Source organism: Mercenaria mercenaria, chromosome 15 (genome assembly GCF_021730395.1).
Source record: "Mercenaria mercenaria strain notata chromosome 15, MADL_Memer_1, whole genome shotgun sequence".
Lineage (NCBI taxonomy): Eukaryota > Metazoa > Mollusca > Bivalvia > Venerida > Veneridae > Mercenaria > Mercenaria mercenaria.
In genome coordinates, this window is record NC_069375.1 from 50,045,928 (window position 1) to 50,068,741 (window position 22,814).

The following is a 22,814-nucleotide window of genomic DNA, read 5'->3' on the forward strand; positions in this document are numbered from 1 at the left end:
TGATTTCCTTACACTTAAATGTTTGATTTTCTAAACACCGACGTAATCGTGCGAGTTAAGCGGCTGAAATGTTGCATCAAATGTGTTTTTAAGTAATATGGAGTAATAATTTGTTACAGAATGTTAAATTGTATCATTTAGGCTCCTAGTAAGTGAAAAATATGAAAAAGTAATCTGTGACCAACATTGTCATAAATTTTTTTTTTTAAATCCAATCATAAATTTTCCCAACTTTTGCGCATTTTCGTGTAGAACGGGTACCTGTATCACACTTTTTCGAAGTACAATTTCGTATATGGCAAGGAAAGTTCATCAAAACCGGAAGGATAAATCCAACATGCGCCTTTAAGGGTCGCAGGATTTTCACCTGGAACTATTCAATCCTTTTTTCTTTTCCTCATCTTTCGACAAAGTGGACTAAGTAATATTTTAAGAAAGGTTGGTGCAGAAAGGTGAGAAAATGTTCAACGATGACAAATATTGTGCTGTATATGAAATTAAAAGTGATTTTAATAAGGGATCTCTCACTGTTGGTTGAAGCAAACGGGATACTGTAGCTATATAAGAGAAGAATAAACGAAATGTCATATCAATTATGACATTCTTTTGTGAATTTATGCTGCTACTAAAATACGGGAGTGGATAACCTAGTTGATAAATAGTCGTATTCTACTGAAAATAATTGTTTGCATTGAAGACTGTTTGCATAATGAATTTGATAAAAGATAAAAACGAAATTAATTCATATTCATTCTTTAACTGTGGTTACTGGAGGCCAAGACTGGTTCGCACGTGCAGTTCTTGTTAAAATGAGAACAAAAGAATAAAATTAAATTATGTAAAGCCTATTAAGAAGCACTTGACACCAGATTCTAATATTTCATGAGAATTCCGAAATGTGTGAGCATCGGTACTCAACACTACTCCATCTTTAACTAATCGAGCGCGCCTTATCCCTTTATTTAAAATCAAGCACATCTTTTATTTGGGATCCTCCCAATGTGCGTATGTCAACTAAAATGATGAATTGACATTTGATGGTAGAAGATCAGAGACACAGTATCTTGTCCAAAGTATGGGGCTACAATACCCACTCGGACAAGTAAAACGACTCGTATCTAAGCTGAAGTGCTTTTCGTCAGAACTGTGCAAACATCACTCAAGTGGTAGACACTGTAGGCTCTTGGAGCTATTCTTAAAGCATACAGATCAGATAACGATTAAAACGTAAAAAGATCAAAATAAATATCGTTTATAATACTTCTATGAATGATACATCAAAACGTGTTATACCTACACGATGGAACCAGTCTCGTGCGCTCTGCGCATGCGCAAATAACTTAAAATATTTTTTCAGATTATCCGACGCTAGCCTTGACCAAAGAAGTATATTTTTTTATAGCTCTTTGTCTTGACCGAGCACATTGTTTAGGTGCAGAACCTCAAAAAATCGAACTATATTGGACGATAGTAGCCAAAAATATGAAACTCCTATATTTTGAATATCCATCCAGACAGTATATGCCAAAATAACCTAATCTAAAGGCACGAACACACTAAATATTCTATATAAATTGACAATTTTACAATGGCTACAGCACACATCAAGACCCATTTTAATGTCTCTTGAAGAACATTGTCAGTGCTAAGTCAAAATCAAAAGAAAAGATTATGTGTGTGTCTGGAGGGGGGCGGGGGGGGCGTCATTTTTGATGAAGAAAAATATTTTCAGGCAAACACACGAACTGCTAAATCACCTCAAATTGTAGTGGTTTCCTACAAATTCTGTCATGCTATCATTTCATTACGTAGGCGACTACCATTTTCTTCGCGCCATTTTCCTATTTAGTGTCTTTATACCTCAATGTCCTTAAAAAGGTGGTGCATTCTGAATGCGTTAGTGACAGAATTTACGTCTACAGCCTTCTTACAAAAACAAATGATACGATAAAAAGTGTTGAGCTCAATCTTAATTCAAACCGTTGTTCAGAGCTGCGTTCATCTGAACAAAATGCAAATGAAAGAGCATTTCAAACACCTTTCCCGGGGGCTGGGGAAGTCAAGAATTGGTATCATTGTTTACTTTCCACATCACGTGACCCTCGAAATCGGAAACCGGTGTTTACATTAAAACAGCCGCTCCGTGTCTTCGCAGTGACAATGAGTGAAAACAAGCGTTTTCAGGAGTTGTGAAAAGATGAACAAAACACATAATTAACTCTATAAAACTAAATACATCCTGAAAAACTAATAACAGCCGTTGTGCTCACATTAGCCCCAGGTTTTGAACCGCGTCGTAGTTTCTTTGGGAGAAAACGACCCTTCTTCGTTACACTTCTTTACGACAATCAGAAAGTGTTATATGGCAACGAGAATGTCGTAATTGTAAGTTTAAGTCAGTTGAAAACCATTTGAAGTTGAAAATGTTGAAATTGCGTCTCTCGAAAAAATAAATGAAAGTCATAATTTGTTCAAATGTACAGGTAACTGGAGAATTAAACACATGAGCACCGGTAATTACGGATAGGTTCCAATTTCTTCGTAGACCGTTACCGTAGTTTTGAATTGTCATATTTATTTTAGAATTGTGAAATATATTGGAAACCAGATGCTTTTAAAATATATTCTTTAAGAAAGAAGAACGAAGCACTTAAAATATGGCACACTTTTCTAGAATCGCTTGCCACATGTGCTACAACAATGACAACAAGGTGTTTTAGAGTATACACTGAATACATAATATTATTACAGATACGCATGCATTTAGAATTTCAGTTGTACAATGTTTATCGTGTATTTTCATTTGCATCTGGGGATTTTTCTCTTTTTATGTGTTCTTTTTCAAGGTTAGATCACTTATTTTCCATTCTTCTTATTCAAATGTTGAAGATGCAATGTATTTATAACAGCATAAAGCGGCTGAAATCTAAACGGTAAAAGCATTGATAAAGAAAAGGTTCACAATTTTGAAATTTTTGAAATTAGTCATAATTGAAAAAAAAAACTTTGTTGGCTTCTAGAAAGTTATCTTCTATAGTGAATTTAATTTTTTCGAAATAAATTTATTATATCGTTCAAAACATGTCACTGACTTGCTGAAATCATAGATTTTTTTTTTTAAAGACATTTTTTGCTATATCTAGGTAACATAGGAATGTTTCAGTAATGAGCACAGTCACGGACCACATAATAGTTTGACCATAGGTCCAGCTTCTTTCAAAGAATTTGGTCATTTTTGGTTTTGGTCGACAGCTGAACCGATACTGTTTCCCATATCCGTAATGTTTTAAGTATTTTCATTAACATCAGATATTTTCTTCGAAAATGAATAAATTGTAAAAATATTGCTTGCAGTTTGATAATAAAAGCAATGCTTATCGATTAGATGAAAGAAAACTTGGAATTGACTCCATTTAGAGACTTTTATTTTTTAATCTATTTTTGGGGAAAAGTGAACCTTATACTTTGTTTGAAATATGCATATTCACAGAACCGTATTGCATACGTAACATTTTTGTTTTAAATGAACAAATGCACATACCAGTTAATAATTAAACTGTATGTACATTCATGAGACTCAAATGAATATATACCATGACATTTAAATTATTTAGTTATTATTTATATCTTCCTTCTGAAGTCATGCCTTAATGTTCTGTTTAACTATTCCGAAACATTAAACAAATTGCTGAGTTGATGCGGGTCCCGTCGGCGGTGACTTCTCGATCGTGAGTATTAGAGGGACTTTATGTCATTATTTCAAGCACAGACGGGATCTTTGTTGATGATTCCTACACCATGTCCAGGTTGTGCAACGAGATTATCGCTCGGTAACTTCAAAGCTCATGCTGTACTGTTTTATGTCTTGTCGACGTAAAATATCTTAATCCTTTCATGATATGAATACTTGTATCTATCATGAATTTGACTCAGGCTCCTCTAACGTACAGCACTAAGTCTATTTATAACAAAGTATTACATTTGATCATGCATAATAGCCAAAGTAAGACTAAAACGTTCTTTTTGCATCTGTTTATCGTTAAATTTTATTTTACGAATAAAAAACTGACCCTTGTGAGTCACGCATATTTTTCCTTTTGATACACAAAATAAATGCAAATTGACACCTTTCATCATTTTTACGTTGTAAGCTTAAGATTCAAACTACAAAGAACTCGCTTATTTTGTTACTGCAGTCATCAGCCCTCAGAAACACGCCTCTAGCCGGCTGTTAAGCGAAAATGTAAATGTTTCTATGCAAGAAAATTTGAAATCGACATAAAGTCAAACATCAAAGGTTTCTGTAAAAGTTAGAAATTACTGCAGTAACTATTAATACACATTTTAGATTTTTCATATGTTGCTAACACGATATATGAGCCAAACAAATACAAACCTGCCCGTTTACTTTTATTTAAATCGTACTTTTTACATTAGTATCATTTTTATAACTGGATTCAGTATTCATATTTTGACTTTTTAGCGGGGATTTTAAAATGTTGTATGTTCTGGATTGGGTGAACATATTGGGCAGACGTGTTCATATTTTTATTCACTTTCTTTCATAAATATGAGAAACGTTTTGCTAAATATTGTTATATTTCTCCAACTTATAAGCTCAGCCAGCTTTAAGTAATACACAAAAAAACACCTTTTGCACGATCGAGGAAATGCGGATTTAGACATTTACTATAGTATACATATAAAAGATATTTTAAATTATGACATGCCGCTGAATTAAAAATGACACTATAAATACAGAAGTGAAGCATGTTGGTACTTGCGATTTTTACCTAGTTTTTCTTTCGTCTCTATGAAATGACACATCATATACAAAATCGCTTCCAAAAAGAATAAAAGTAGTAGAACTACAATTCAAGTGTAACATTTTTTGCTTTCGTTCTAATGGCAAAAACTTGTTTACATTGCGGAAAACTTTTGTTTAGCTATGGGAAACACAGTCGTTCTTACCGAGTTACAACTCGCTGTAAAAGAGGTTTCTGAGAGCATTTTTGTGTCGATTTTCCCCGTCATTTCACCCTCGGCGGGACGGTAATGTCATACATTCTCCGTCTTTTACTCGAGTTCACAACTTCCTTTTCAGAATGCGCGACACTCTCATGCGCGTGCTGTTCATCGATTCGCATGGAACTTCACGGCGCAGCGTGAAAATCATGAATTGGTAATGTGACTTTGTATTGTAAAGGTTTAATAGCGCCACTGAACTTTGTGCGTTTTATTTTTTTTTCCCCTGAAATATAAATGTCCTTTTTACACCTGTCTTTACTTAAGAACACTACATTTCTTTCATCATAGGAATTAACAAAAAGTATATTTAAGGTTTAATGTATCACTGAACTTATTTTTGCCTCGGACTTTTGCTAGGTCTATAATATACTCGTTACTTTTGTAAACAACGGTGGTCCATTACGTAAAATTCCCACCTTGTCCAGAAACAGTCCAAACTTACTTTAAATATGTACCAGTAATTTATTTCTTCAGAATACACTACTGAAATCAAAATATGCAGGTTAACTATATCTTTTTCTTTCTTTTTTTTTATCAGCCTAAAATATCAAACCGTTGCCTTGGGTACCGGCAGCGGGTCTCTTCATCATTGTCTTAGAGATAAAGATAGAGAATGTCTTATCATGGAGTAAAAATGCAATGTTACTTTGACACAAAACTTTCTTTTATTGTTTATTGCTCTCGGTTTAATGGAATTAACTATTTATAAGTGGAATGGAATTTATATCTATTTTTAGTAATGAGCACTGTTATGGAAATGTGGCATGAACAAACCATTGTATTGTTTTCAACAATCAGAAAAAGAATAAAAATAATGATGTAACTTTAATGTCAAACCAACGGTCTTTTCTGTAGAATTATTGGATTTTGAAATTTGGATGCAAACATTAAATAGGCAGTATGAGAAACCGGAACTGCATATGTCAGGCCGTACATAGCTTAATTTTCATCATTTTGAAAAAGATCTATTTGTAGTGCAATATTTAACTAGAAAATATTTATAACGAAGAAAAAGCGGACGGTGTCCACATCTATTGTTAAAAAATAAACCACCAGTCCGAATCTACGACTCGAAGTATACAAGGTAAACACGCTTATTTTACTTATTAATGATGACATCTAAACTATTTAACAAAACTGTACTAGTTTAAGTTATTTTCTCTAGAAGGCATTTTCAGTTCTACCATTTGATTTTACAAGCCGGGTAAAGCATGTTATATATATTAGTACGGTTTCGTTGGATTTGCAACAAATGCGTCGCAAAAAAAAAGAGTACTGTATCTGGGTAAATGATTATTTTCTTATTTTGATTGTTTTATAAATTAGTTTCTTTCTATGATAATATTGTTCATTTCGGCAGTAATGTTACTTTCTATTTCTATCGCTGTTGAACTTGGTACATGAAGTCGTTTCTTGCAAAAAAATATTTAGATATGGGAACCAGCGTTAGACAAAAGTCCATGTTGTTCGTTTATTGTTTTCATAGATATCATCTGACAAAAACGGAACCTACAACCCATAAACTTCAGACTCCTGGAGTCCTGTTATAACTGAAAGAAATCACCAGTTCTTCCACGTGACTTAAAATATGGGCTTGCTGTAAACAGGTCATGAAAAGTTGTAGTTTTCTTTGAACATGTTGCCGGACACATACTACTTTCTGGTGGGCGTGGGTTGTGATTGGTAGTTATTTCGACTTGCAAAACAGTTAAAGAAATCCAAATAGTTTATTTTTATATACTGACAGCGCAAAAAAATATATAGAAATTAATACCGTGAATTTAAAAAATAACTCGTGCATTCAACAATACATGTACTTTGTACAGTGTTCCGTTTGGACAATCGTGACTTTTTATTTAAAACTAAACCGCGATGCACGATGACGAAAACGCGATGGCGCGATGGCACGATGACGAAACAACGATGGTACGATGGTGAAAACGCGATGGCACGATGATGAAATCGCGATGGTGCGATGGTACGATGGTGAAATGTCGATGTAATATCGCGTTTTCATCATCGTACCATCGCGTTTTCACCATCGCACCATCGTGCCATCGCGTTTTCATCATCGTACCATCGTGCCATCGCGTTTTCATCATCGTACCATCGCGTTTTCACCATCGTGTCATCGCGTTATCACCATCGTACCATCGCGTTTTCACCATCGTGCCATCACGTTATCACCATCGTACCATCGCGTTTTCACCATCGTACCCTCGTGCCATCGAGTTTTCATCATCGTACCATCGCGTTTTCACCATCGTGCCATCGCGTTATCATCATCGTACCATCGCGTTTTCACCATCGTGCCATAGCGTTATCACCATCGTACCATCGCGTTTTCACCATCGTGTCATCGCGTTATCACCATCGTACCATCGCGGTTTCACCATCGTACCATCGCGTTTTCACCATCGTACCTCGCCTTCCGGTTAGAAAGGCGTAGTTCCGCACGATGGCACGATGACGAAAACGCGATGGCGCGATGGCACGATGACGAAACAACGATGGTACGATGGTGAAAAACGCGATGGCACGATGATGAAATCGCGATGGTGCGATGGTACGATGGTGAAATGTCGATGTAATATCGCGTTTTCATCATCGTACCATCGCGTTTTCACCATCGCACCATCGTGCCATCGCGTTTTCATCATCGTACCATCGTGCCATCGCGTTTTCATCATCGTACCATCGCGTTTTCACCATCGTGTCATCGCGTTATCACTATCGTACCATCGCGTTTTCACCATCGTGCCGTCACGTTATCACCATCGTACCATCGCGTTTTCACCATCGTACCATCGCGTTTTCACCATCGTACCCTCGTGCCATCGAGTTTTCATCATCGTACCATCGCGTTTTCACCATCGTGCCATCGCGTTATCATCATCGTACCATCGCGTTATCACCATCGTGCCATCGCGTTATCACCATCGTACCATCGCGTTTTCACCATCGTGTCATCGCGTTATCGCCATCGTACCATCGCGTTTTCACCATCGTACCTCGCCTTCCGGTTAGAAAGGCGTAGTTCCGTTCACTTGAATTTTTGTCAACAATATATGAATGTATCTCAATGTATTTTGTGAGAAGAAATTTACCATTTAGATTCAGCTGTTTTGCAAAATGTTTTTCAAAATGTTCAGTGCTCAACTCATTAAAACTGTGTAAAATCTTCAAGGCCACGTCCTTTGTATTTATGTATGCATGAAAGTAAATAAAAAGCTGGATGTAATAGTTATTCTTGTTAGGATGTAGAAGGTACATAGTGCAATGTGAAAATGAGATTTATTACTGACACATATACTGTACTACTGCGCATGACCATCGGAAGGCGATGGTACGATGGTAATAATGCGATGGTACGATGGTGATAACGCGATGGTACGATGGTGAAAACGCGATGGTACGATGGTGATAACGCGATGGCACGATGGTGAAAACGCGATGGTACGATGGTGATAATGCGATGGTACGATGATGAAAACGCGATGGCACGATGGTGAAAACGCGATGGTACGATGATGAAAACGCGATATTACATCGACATTTCACCATCGTACCATCGCATCATTGCGATTTCATCATCGTGCCATCGCGTTTTCACCATCGTACCATCGTTGTTTCATCATCGTGCCATCGCACCATCGCCTTTTCGTCATTGTACCATCGTACATCGCGGTTTAGGAATCAGTAAAAAGTCACGATTGTCCAAACGGAACACCGTATTACACAACGGTATTGTTTTCTGAGACTGTTGCCCAAACTCAGTTTTATTACACAGCGCTCATTTATGGGCATGACGGCATTGTCCTCTGAGACTGTTGCCCAAACTCAGTTTTATTACATTGCTCTCTGAGACTTATGCCCAAACGTACAACCAGGTCACTATGACTTATAAAGATTTAATTAAAACTTTATCACCTTGGATCTAACAACTTGCTACGCAATATGTTTAACATAAAATCTGCTTCCTTAGAGACCTTCTATAGGCCCTTTTATTTCCTTATAGAAAGGATAGCTCACATTTTCCCCTCGAATTTTATTGTCTTCCTTTAATTTTGAGTCAGATAATTAAAAATGGGCATCATAAATTTCTTCATTGTTAATATGATAATCGGTGTCTATTAAAGCGATTAAGGACACTTTTCAAATTTCTCGCATCACTTTCTGATACGGTAATAAACTCTCCGTCCAGAATAGCTAATATCCCCGTCCACCGACACAACTGCGGCAATAATTTTGCCGTGGTGACGTTTGAACAGCTTCTCTTCAAAGGGATACAACATTTCGCAAAGTGTTTTAATTAGGAACTTTTAATTCAGGTACCGGAATTTTAGAAATTATTTATGCATGTTAAAGTACCTGTGAAATTTAAAGAATTCAGTGATTTATTATCAGTTGGAAAATTTAAATGAAGGACTTTAACAAGGCAATATAGCGTATGTGCAAATCTCACGTAAATGTACCTTGATGTCTAGGTATAAAATAATAAGAAACTTATAAACAACCTACAGCTGAAACCAGAATATAAATAAAAAATACAATCACGAAGATCTTAACGACAAATGTCTTTTATATAAAAACACAAAGAAAAAATGGTAAAACTGGTAGTTACGAACACCAGAAACTAAAAAAAAAACATGGAATTTAATGTCTTTTTTTTTTTTACTTTATCTGTAATATTTTAAATCATACCTCCGTATTTTCTTCATTCAACCGGTAGTAGACGACATACAAATATAGATACTGTTAACGCATGACTGAAAGGTTTGGCTGCAATTAATTATATGCATATTAATGATGGTACATAACTTTTATCCGTGAAGTCAATATATGTACATACCGTAAATTATAAGATTTACAACGGTTGATGTGCAAACTACAAGCAGACGACTTTCTTTTGAATGGAACAGCAGAACAAAAATGTAGTAAAATTTCAATTTACGAGAAAACTATCAAATAATAATCAATATATTTGCATTCGAAGCTAGTGTAAATATAATTACCATCTTGTTTTGACAGCACAAGTTTCACGTATTTTACTAATTGTTTGAAAGGAATGCGTCAAAACTAAAAGGATCTTTCAAAAGTACTACAAATGATATATCCCATTTCAACTATACAACTGTCTCTCCACGGACACTAAAGAGTCATTTAAAACCTCTACAAGTACATTTAATACTCTTTTTTCAACAACTTAATGAAAATAGAATCAAATTAGTTGAATTCGAATGCAGCCTTTAGCGGCCGCGGGCTCAAATTGCAAAATGTTGGTATTTCGGTAGTTTTATGCTTTTGGCACTCTGTTTAAGGCCCAAACACTCTACTTAACGCCTTTAAAGCGTGTAATTAGAGGATAAGGTCCGCCGATGTGCCGTCGGCCTGAAAACGATACCGTTTGTTTAGACAACGGATGTCAGGATTAATTTGTATACTACTATCTCGTCTAAAGGACCAAAGAAGAGGCTCGGCGCAGAAATAATGACGTGTATACACGGGAAGTACCCGTTTTGACGCCAATTGTCAGTAACAATTAACTTGTAAACTTCTAGGATAATGTAGAAGACTGCGTTAATTTTATTAAACGGCAGATTAACAGATAAAGCCATATACAACCTTATAATGTCGCCTGACACTTATGAAGAAAAAAAACAGATTAGTAGTTGATACAGATGGTACCCACGTTCTTTCACATGACAATCTTTGCGATTTCAGCAGGACCGCATCGTAGCTTCCTACATCCGCACACGTAGCGTATATATATATGGCGTATTGTTTTTTTTTCAATGCCAATACATATATACATGTTATGCTAATGGAAACATGAAATTTTAACGGGTTTCCGTTTATCCATTTTAACATTATCTTTGTTTTGCAATACGGTAAAATCCTTTTCCATTAGTAAAAATAAAAATGCAATGCCATGTTCTAGAATATGAATATGTAAGTCTTAAAATAAAATATGTTTATAAAGAAAAAAGAAACCGACATTGTGGTGATCGGATGTTATAAATTAAAAATGAGTTATTACATTACTCTATTTATATACAGCGGGTCCATTGTTTGTGTTATTGCCCGGTCAACAGCTGATTTTACTTGGCTTGAAGTCAAAAATTGAAGAAAACAAATAATAAAAACCTTTTTTCTGATGTCATATAATAAATCGTATGTTTGATGGTCTGCCGGACAAAACTATTGCCCGATATCCGCCTTATGTATACCGTATGTACCCAAGTTCTTTTTGAGATACGTAAAAGTTTTCAGTTTTCGGTTCTTGTACAGTTTCGGTTCTTGGCGTAGTGGCATATTACAGTTGACAAGCTGCATTAAAATATGACAGCGTGCACGCGCAGAAAGAATGACGCCCACAACCTCTCGAATATGTCTCGCCATATTTTCTGCAGTGACAGAAATTTGAGCGAAACCTTTTACAGGAATATTGAATGCCTTAAATTACAAACGTTGGGTAAAAATGTTTCTTTGGAAAGAATTAAGTGTCATTGATTCTAGATAAGATCTACAGTATAGAGCAAAGGAGCGTGGCTAATATGTCAAAGGTTGGATACGATGGTATAGATCACAATAAAATATAATAACCCCGTGTTTAATAACATGTTATTATATATTTTGTAGATCGACAATGGTGTTTTCTTTAAAAGGAACCAGGTCGCTTACCATCAAAGAAGCATGTCATGAGAGAGGGCATTTAGTGACAGATAGGGTGCTAAACATTTCATTTAATTGGTTTAAATAGGTGTTACGGGCCTCGAGCCTTAAAATCAGGCCTCAGTTTTGAAGAGTTTTATGGACTGTAAAATTAGAGGTTAAACGAAACTGTTAGTAAAATCTGAGCGCATGAATATAAATGAAAATGACAGAAAAAAGAAATCAAGATACTTAATAAATCATAGAAAAGATACATATTTGTCATTCTAGTCGTTTTTATACATGCCTGTTCAGGTAATGTATGACCAGGTCAAATGGGCATGTTCATGAACAGACCGAGAATAAAGACAATGTTCTATACCATTAAGGAGAATGTTTCACGAAATCTATCAAGATAACAAATATGTCACATATAGAACTGATAAAAGCGTTTATAAAAAATATGTGTGTGGGTGGTGTAGGGGCGGGTATAACAGCTACCAGAGTTGTAAGTATACTTCTGAAAATCATCAAGTCCTTATTATTAACACACACAAACTAAGTTCATGTTCTACAGAAAATAGTTCTATCACGTTTGATCAGCATTGCGAATTAATCATCAGTGATAAAGTAGCCAACCTTGTAGTTACATCTAGGACGGCATTCAGGCCGATTAAAAAGATTATGAATTTTCTTTCAATGATAATGAAGTCCATTCGTAATGACATCACTGACTGCATTCAGACCGACAATTTCTATCAATGATAAAGTAGTTCAGCCCGTGGTTACATTACTGACTGCATTCAGGCCGACCATTTCTATCAATGATTAAGTAGTTCAACCCGTAGTTACGTCACTGACTGCATTCAGGCCGACCATTTCTATCAATGATAAAGTAGTTCAGCCCGTTGTTACGTCACTGACTGCATTCAGGCCGGCCATTTCTATCAATGATAAAGTAGTGCAGCCCGTGGTTACGTCACTGACTGCACTCAAGCCGACCATTTCTATCAATGATTAAGTAGTCCAGCCCGTGGTTACGTCACTGACAGCACTCAGGCCGACCATTTCTATCAATGATTCAGTAGTGCAGCCCGTGGTTACGTCAATGACTGCACGCAGGCCGACCATTTCTATCAATGATTCAGTAGTGCAGCCCGTGGTTACGTCACTGACTGCACTCAGGCCGACCATTTCTATCAATGATTAAGTAGTGCAGCCCGTGGTTACGTCACTGACTGCACTCAGGCCGACCATTTCTATCAATGATTAAGTAGTGCAGCCCGTGGTTACGTCACTGACTGCACTCAGGCCGACCATTTCTATCAATGATAAAGTAGTCCAGCCCGTTGTTACGTCACTGACAGCATTCAGGCCGACCATTTCTATCAATGATCAAGTAGTCCAGCCCGTAGTTACGTCACTGACTGCATTCAGACCGACCATTTCTATCAATGATCAAGTAGTCGAGCCCGTATTTACGTCACTGACTGCATTCAGGCCGACCATTTCTATCAATGATAAAGTAGTCCAGCCCGTGGTTACGTCACTGACTGCATTCAGGCCGACCATTTCTATCAATGATTAAGTAGTGCAGCCCGTGGTTACGTCACTGACTGCACTCAGGCCGACCATTTCTATCAATGATTAAGTAGTGCAGCCCGTGGTTACGTCACTGACTGCACGCAGGCCGACCATTTCTATCAATGATTAAGTAGTGCAGCCCGTGGTTACGTCACTGACCGCACGCAGGCCGACCATTTCTATCAATGATTCAGTAGTGCAGCCCGTGGTTACGTCACTGACTGCACTCAGGCCGACCATTTCTATCAATGATTAAGTAGTCAGCCCGTGGTTACGTCACTGACTGCATTCAGGCCGACCATTTCTATCAATGATAAAGTAGTCCAGCCCGTGGTTACGACACTGACTGCATTCAGGCCGACCATTTCTATCAATGATAAAGTAGTCCAGCCCGTTGTTACGACACTGACTGCATTCAGACCGGCCATTTCTATCAATGATAAAGTAGTCCAAGTCGTGGTTACGTCACTGACTGCATTTAGGCCGGCCATTTCTATCAATGATAAAGTAGTCCAGCCCGTGGTTACGTCACTGACAACATTCAGGTCGACAATTTCTATCAATGATAACGTAGTTCGACCCGTAGTTACGTCACTGACTGCATTCAGGCCGACCATTTCTATCAATGATAGCGTAGTTCGACCCGTAGTTACGTCACTGACTGCATTCAGGCCGGCCATTTCTATCAATGATAACGTAGTTCGACCCGTAGTTACGTCAATGTCATGTCTGCATTCAGGCTGACTATTTCTATCAATAATAGCGTAGTTCGACCAGTGGTTACGTCACTGACTGCACTCAGGCCGACCATTTCTATCAATGATTAAATAGTCCAGCCCGTTGTTACGTCACTGACTGCATTCGGGTCGACAATTTCTATCAATGATAAAGTAGTTCAACCCGTTCTTACGTCAGTCACTGACTGCATTCAGGTCGACAATTTCTATCAATGATAAAGTAGTTCGACCCGTAGTTACGTCACTGACTGCATTCAGGCCGACCATTTCTATCAATGATTAAGTAGTCCAGCCCGTTGTTACGTCACTGACTGCATTCGGGTCGACAATTTCTATCAATGATAAAGTAGTTCAACCCGTTCTTACGTCACTGACTGCATCCAGGTCGACAATTTCTATCAATGATAAAGTAGTTCGACCCGTAGTGAGGTCACTGACTACATTCAGGCCGACCATTTCTATCAATGATAAAGTAGTTCAGCCTGTGGGTACATCACTGACTGCCGTCAAGATAACAATTTAGATTATATGTAAGATATTGACTCTTGTGAGGACGCACATAGTTCGACTTGTGTCTGAGGTAAAAAAAAAATAATTTATTAACTGGCTTCTCCATGTTTCTCTTTTATGAGACTTTGGTAATTATTGAATATTATTTCATTTTAGGCTAGTTTTCTCATAAATTATCAGATTTTCTGTTTGTTACTCTTTTTAAGAAAGCGGGTCCTGAAAGTTTATCAAACTGTAATTTGTACAAAAGAAATGATATTTGGTAACAGACAAGCAAGAAATGCAGTTAAATCCTACTTAACTGTCCTTCCAACCCCACACCAAGCCAAGGAGAAGCAGTAAGGCACGTAGTCAAACACAAAGAAAGAAGAAGCTAAATACCAAAAATCCCGCCCACACCAGTCCTTTCAGCCTTTGATATTTTATGTATATAATATAAAAAAAAGAATTTAATCATAATTAATTTAATGAATTTTATATTTAGATTCAATAAAAGTGCGTGATTAACGCAGTACATACCAATTAAAAACAAAATATTTCACAGGTTATATTTTTATTAATCAATAATACTGAACAGAACTCAATTAACTCATTTAGTTTGTTTTATTTAATTTTATTAAAGGGTATGGAAAGCCTGACAATAAGTTAGTTCTACATGGAAGACATTCTTAAGTCTTTCATAACGCTGAAAGATTTTTTTTAAATCGGACCACTATTGAAAAAGATATGGGAGTTTGAAATTTAAGAAAATTGCTGATCATGGAGGCAGCCATTTTAGTGTGTTTATGACGTCATTTACACACTGTCGAATATTTATTTAGCAAATAGCCTTTTGAATAGATGTATTTTTATTTGTTTCTTGAGTGTAAGTTGTAAAACTTGATAATTTCCTTCATTATAGCTGGAAAAAGTAGAGAAATTGATTTACAGAAATAAGTAAATACTGTTCAAATGTGTATCTAAAAAATTAATAAATCCACCATTTTGTTTTTTGTTGCCATTGAAACAAAATGGCCGCCAGTTTGACCAAATATTTAAATGCTCATAACCTTCTCATTTTTACTCCGATTTTGAAAATTCTTTCACTTCTCTAAATGATTTAAGAAATCCCAGCTGACGAAATCAACGTAAGAACAACGTTGCCTTTCCCTTTTACAGTGACTGATAAATGGAATTATTTACTAAATCTCGGAAGAAAAGAAGACCTAATTCTATAGATATGGGTAGAAAACGTTATAAAGATATATTGGAATTTTCAGGCTTCAATACTGAATTATTTCTTTTTCTATTTTGTCTATTAAAACATTCTTTTTATTTAAATAACACGTTTTTTTGTTGTTGTCTTTATCTGACATTACTCACTAATTTAGTGTCAGGCTTCAATACTGAATTATTTCTTTTTCTATTTTGTCTATTAAAGCATTCTTTTTATTTAAATAACACGTTTATTTTTTGTTGTCTTTATCTGACATTAGTCACTAATTTAGTGTTTTAAAGGGTCTCATTTTATTACATAGCATTATATAAGTGCTATTTATCTGTTTAATTGTCCGATATATTAGTATTACAACTCGTTTAACTTTCATTAACAACCAATGTCTAATAGAACTATATGACATTTGGTGTAAATCTTCTGATAGTTTCAGTTTTATCTGAAAAATAAAACAACACATAATCAGAAAGTATCTCTCTACAAGTTTTTAAAACGCCTGCTGTTCATGTGTATACAGAAATAAATTGGTCGGCAAATTTTAGCCACACAAAATAATCTAATTTTGATTTTTTGCCTTAAGCTGTACTCGATGAAAAGTGAAATCAATTTTTCTGCATTTAAAACACGAAATATTTTAGTTGAATACAAGCTTTGTATTCGTCTCCCGTCCTGAAAAATCTAAGTAAAATGGACGCTCATCTTCCTTAACACATAGAACAAATACTACTTCCGGTACAACAAACACACACACTAAGTGCTTATACGACTGCCCGGCTCTACATTGAAAACTTTTGTTCCAGGACTTGTCGATTTTGGGTGAACCTGGGTCCAAAAGTCGAAGAGAACTTCGTCAATATTGTTCAAGTCAAGCACGACATAAACTGACAGGAGGCATGAAAGCGTCTACTGACTCTGAAGAGGTAAAACGGTCGGGTTTGCTACTTCAAAGTCAAAGGTATTAAAAACCCGGGCTTCGTCAGTGAACCATTCTAATTTTTGACTTAAAAAATAAATGGCACAGGTGCCCGGGCAGAACGGATATCAATGGGTATTTTATGTTCGATTTCTTTCGAATAATCCTATGAAATCTATGTAAAAGACGCATAATTTCCAAAAGGAAAACACAAAATCTGTTTTTGATCCATTTTATGACAGATTATATTGGTACCTGCTTGAAGTCATAAAATTTTCACGCTTGTAATTTGTCTTACGGGTTCTTACATTAATGAAGTCTAAAATATACTTCATATGCAAGCTCGATTATTGACACTTGCATGGTTGATTATCTTGGCTCACTACAAAAAGTTACATCTTAAGGTTCTTTATTCTGGGAGAAAAAGCATTTCTACACTCTTTTTTATCAAGTTCCGGTTTGAAGAACGGTAAAGTGGAAGCATCAATACAACCAAGAATTTACATACGTATTCACAATTATTAATAATACGTGTTTTCATATTCAACAATTCTTTGAAGAACACTAAAATTCGTACCACATTTAATTTTACGCTTGCAGTTTTCTATATTAAATAAAAGTTTACCTATGTATAGCAATAACAGTATTTTTCTCTCTTTTTTTCGGATTGTAAACCCTTTAAATTAAATTTTGACAACCATACACGTACAAGAATACTGGTTACCACCAAACTTTTAACTTCATGAAAAAGCTTGATTCGACTTAAAGTCGTATATTCTTCCTCATTTCACACATTCAATGAACAAATATGTTTTCTTGATTCTCTATGTAGAAATACATTATTAACTAGAGTGCAGTTTAAAGATGAAATATGCATGGTTTCCAAGCATGTCATTAATAGAATGTAGTGTGGATTCATCAGCAGTATATGAAATTGAAAATATAGGACTTGATGCGAAAGAACAAAATAATGACAATAACAAGTATTTAGATGCGTAGCAAAGTTGCATTTTCGGTGAGTTTTAATGCGTCCACACATAGACGTCCCAGAAATAAAAGGTCGTATGTGAAAAAAAAAGTTATTTTGAGGAAAAAAATGCATATTATGTTTTACAGTGTCATTTTTGGTTCAATAAACAGGGTCACAAAAATATGTTTTATGTTCAAATTATATAAATTCAGTTTCTGAAAATGTATAGGTTATAAAAGGTCATACCATTTATTTCTAGGTCATCTACATATGTCCTACCTAATGCTTCTCTGATTCTTAAAACTAAAACTATTTCTCAATAATTAGCCCACGTTTTATCTTAAACGTTTGATTTCTGTATCGATCAGTATACCTAATGTCTCTTTTCTGTCAAATCAAATCGGCCATATCATGCCAACAATGTTTACATGTTATCAGAATGTGTTAATAAAGTCAGTTAATATGTGTACAACACCTTTCAACCAACAATTATGGGAAGCGGTAATTCTTCGAGTTATCGTGCATTTATCTACGTATACTGATAATGGTTTAGTTTTGGAAGTACCGTGGGACAATTGGCACACGATTGGTAAATAAATTGACATGTGTATCACATTATTCCAAAAGGTTTTTAAAGATGGCATCTTACTAGATTCTTTTAGCATTTTTGACCATTGCTTTCGATATTTTTTAACTGACGTCGGGAGTGTAGTAAAGCCATAGAATAAAAATGATAATACACTAGTGTAATAAAGCTTTTACGTCAACGTCGTTTATAGTATAGGAGACGTTGGTCAAATTGACTTGTTTATATAGTAAAAGAAAGTAGATTGTTTTTAAGTTTCGACAGGAAAGGCTACCATGTGATAAAAAAGAATATTTCATTTGTGACTTTCCACGTTGAATTTATTAAACTCGTTAAATAAAATTGATAAAGCCTCGCATTTTATTATTTTATCCATCTCGTTTAATAAATTCAATATGAAAAGACACTCATGTAATATCCTCTATGAAGTTAATTATAATTACAAAAAGAGGAGAAAAATAATCATATTTGTTTTTTTTTTCGGAAATCAACGTCTAATGTCGTCATCGTTTAATAAGTAGAGGATATTACATGAAGGCACATAATATTAAGTGTAAATTTAACCTAGCTAAAATATGTGGAAAAAAACTAGCTAAAATATGTAAAAAACCTAGCTAAAATATATGAAACAAGAGCTGTCTCCACAGGATGACACATGCCCCCGATGGCACTTTGAATGAATAGTTATGGCCGATGTTAGAGTTTAGGACCTTTGACATACGGACCTGGGTCTTGCGCGCGACATGTCGTCTTACTGTGGTACACATTCATGCCCAGTAATTCTAAAATCCATGCATGAATGACAAAAATATGGACCGGACACGCCCATCAATGCACTATCATGAAATATGACCTTTAACGTCTAAGTGTGACCTTGACCTTTGAGCTACGGACCTGGGTCTTGCGCGCGACACGTCGTCTTACTGTGGTACACATTCATGCCAAGTTATTTGAAAATCCATCCATGGATGACAAAGACATGGACCGGACACGAATGCACTATCATGAAAAATGACCTTTAACGTCTAAGTGTGACCTTGACCTTTGAGCTACGGACCTGGGTCTTGCGCTCGACACGTCGTCTTACTGTGGTACACATTCATGCCAAGTTATTTGAAAATCCATCCATCGATGACAAAGATATGGACCGGACACGAAAATTGCGGACAGACCGACAGACCGACGGACGGACAGACGGTTCAAAAACTATATGCCTCCCTTCGGGGGCATACAAATATAGGACATTGTGTACGACGTTTTCCCTACAGTGATAAAAATTTGGACTTTAGAAAAGACTTTAGAGAAGTTAAGAAAAATATACATTGTAGTTGTAGATCAACACAATAAAATAGGATCAAATAAAAGATATAATACTGTGCTTATTTTGGAGAGATTCACCAAGCTTTCAAGCTGGTTTTTACACAATACCATACCAAATTGGACCTATGTTATAAGCATCCCTTCGAGGATGTAGGTTTTGTGCTATATGAATAGAAAAACAAAAACAAAAATTCTAGTAAAATATTGGGAAATAGACTCTATAAAAATATTAATATTTTTTCATTTATTGAAGTGTTTTGTCATAGTTGCCTTCTTTAATTTCAAAATAACCTTTAAGATTATTTTGGTTAAAACGTTTGGGATATAGCTTTTTATGTGTATTAAAGTTATTTTCCTACCTGGTTGGTAGATTTTGAAAAATAATGGTGACGCAAAATAACGGCCCAGTTTGTTTAAATGTGCAAGCTGAGAGTATATGAAATAAACATTGAAAAGTTTGATATGGCCTAACTGTTATAAGACATTTAGCATATTTTCCGTTTACAAGCACCGTCAGCTACAGTGTTACCTTTATCTGTACTTTCTGTTTTTTTCGAAGAGTAAGTAAGTCTATTTATTGATTATTTTTACATATTTTGTAATGAACACATGTATCGTGTAAGATCATGTGAGTTCAAACAGACGTTTCCTGGAATAACTGTTATTTGAAGAAAAATAAAATAAAACTAAAATAATGGCAAACATATTATAACAAATCTCGTAAAAATTTGCTCGAATTTGTTGTTCTGTCCGACAACTCGTTAAATGAAATCATAGCCATTTTCATACAACCACATCACGTGCCTGACACGTGACACCTAGCAACGTAAAATGTGAAGCGCGTGCGTGAGAGAAGACCCTTTAGCTACAATAAACAACCCTTATTGTGTTATGGTCGGTACTTGATCGTTATTACAGCTATCAGTAGCCCTAGCAAATGTCTTCAAACTGCCGATGAAATTCTAAACACCCTTATAGCTACGTGCCAACTTGCCAATAGCTAGCTAAAGGGCGATCGCGGGATATAAAAACTATTCTTCTTCTAAGCGCACTTATGATCATCAAAACGCATGATCATTCTTTATACATCAAGGCTATAGGGTCTCATTTTTCTTTTCTAACTTAGACATTTCGATATGAACCCTTTGCTGTAAATATTTCATAGAAGATGTTCGTCTGTTTACTTTGCCATTGTTTATGTGTCACACTTTCAGAGCAGCTTGGTCGCTATCGTGCGTTGCTAGCCTACAGCCAAATCATGACATCGCCATTTTTGTTTATACTGATAACACTTTGGTCTTACCCTTCCATATAAATATCAATACGTTATTAAGGTGTTTTATCTGTGCATTTATATATACCTATACTTCCAATATAAGATTGCCAATTCTCTGAGGATATGAAAAACACAACCTCGAAACTAATGACAAAATGTGTGTAATGCTGCATGCATTTGCTTCACTTAGACTTGTACATTTGCAAAAAACAAACTTTGTTTATATCAAAGACAAAATATAAAGCAGATCATGATTCATTTGTGACAATCAAGAGACGTAAGTCAAATATATGACTCAAAATATCAGTTTTGGCATAATTATCCAATTATCTCTTTCTCTTAACTATTTGTACGACCATTTTATACTAAATGTTCAAGGTATACTCAGCTGTTTAATTTTGAACATTTTGTTCAGTATATTGTTGAATGGTTTGCTAATAGTTAATTTGAAAACATGGTCTGGAAAAGTATAAAAATGACTTACCGGCTGAAAAAGGGGATGGAAAGTCTGGGTAGCCGTTACTATGGTTACCACCGGAGCTGTGTATAAATCCAGTTTCCATACAGACACTCACTGGCCACTGCGGCCCGGCTTCCTGACTCTCCGGAGGATACAGCTTGAATAATTGCCCGTTGAACCAGTCAGATAATCTTGTGCTGTTGAGGCGGTCAAGGTAACCAGACCCTTTGTGCTCAAGAACACTGACGTTCTGTACCAAGTCTTGTTGTTTTTGCTGGTGTTGTTTTTGTATGGGCTTTTAAAGTTCCGTATATTTCCTTGAAGTCTGTCTTTTTGTGAAGTGATATATATTTTGTAACATTTACAGCCAATATAAAAATATTTAAGTTATTTTTTATTTTTCCGTCCTTTGTAACATGCTGAATCGCAAGGCTTTTTCTTGGAAGTAAGTACCATACGCCGTTGCAACAACGTGTCGCCAGACTGGTAGGATCTGAAACAGATAAATAACAGTCTATTGTTCTTTTGTAGTTCAGTTGTCTTGAGCTATCCTGAATCCGCGTATGTTTTTTTTATATAATATAAAACACTTAATTTATTAGCACCATGTCCTTGTATCGTGATTTGTATACATGCATTTACATGTTGTTCAAACAATACATAGATTTCTGCCATAACGTCAAAAATATGTGTGTGCACATATTTAATTCATATCTTTGTATTTGAAAAAAATAGATCTAAATGCTACAAATAACAAAAAAAAACTAAACAAGATTATGTTGGATAAGGCCGTGACTTTTAGTCCTAAAAGAAAACTATGGTATATTGAGAAAATATGGAAGACATTACTCGGGAAAGAGATATGGAAGCAACATAGCAACGAGAAAACGCAGAAAACTATGATTATAAAAACGCAAAGTATTGTGTGATTTTATTTTTTGCAAGACAGTTTTTAGGGCCAGTTTCACGAAGTCTACTTATTTTAAGTAGATTTAACGATTTGGTCATTTCCAGAATCTGTGCCGAACAAAAATAAGGTAGCTCTGTCGTAAAAGTGGATTACGTACACCTATTCAAAATAATACAAGTAATATCCTATGAAATAAATGTGTGTTAATCAGAAGGGAACTTACAATGCAATTGTGCGCTAAGAATTTCAGATAAAGAATGTACTTGCCACTACACTTAATATGCCCATGAAAAAACAAACACCGTAGAATCTAGGATCTGAACGACTATGAATATATATACGTTTGTAACATTCATCAAAATTAAAAGAAAAATTCTCATTTACTTATTGGCTGAATTTTCTTTCCTGAAAAAAATTCAAAACAGAAAATATTCAACCAAAGCCTTAAAATTTCGAGTACCATCTTTACTGACGTAAATGCAGCCGGCTGGACATATGTCTATAGGTACATTTCCAGACTACTGGCGTGAAAGTTTGTCTGCTTTGAATTGTTATATTCTAAAACTGTCGTAAATGCAACCGGTTGAGAACATTTAGTTTTATGGCGTAAAAGATTGTTTGCTTTGGTTTTGCTAAAGTTTCAAATAGTTGCC

At 35.6% G+C, this 22,814-nt stretch overlaps 1 protein-coding gene across 1 annotated transcript in view; it reads right to left on the reverse strand.

Moving 5' to 3' along the window:
- Positions 1-21,740, reverse strand: part of LOC123554271 (LIM homeobox transcription factor 1-beta.1-like) — a 59,739-nt gene extending 37,999 nt beyond the window's left edge. Inside the window, exon 1 of the mRNA XM_053525252.1 lies at positions 21,276-21,740. Coding sequence (XP_053381227.1) covers positions 21,276-21,354 — 79 coding nt within the window. The 5' untranslated portion in view covers positions 21,355-21,740. The remainder of the gene's footprint in view (positions 1-21,275) is intronic.
- Positions 21,741-22,814: the final 1,074 nt, after the last annotated feature.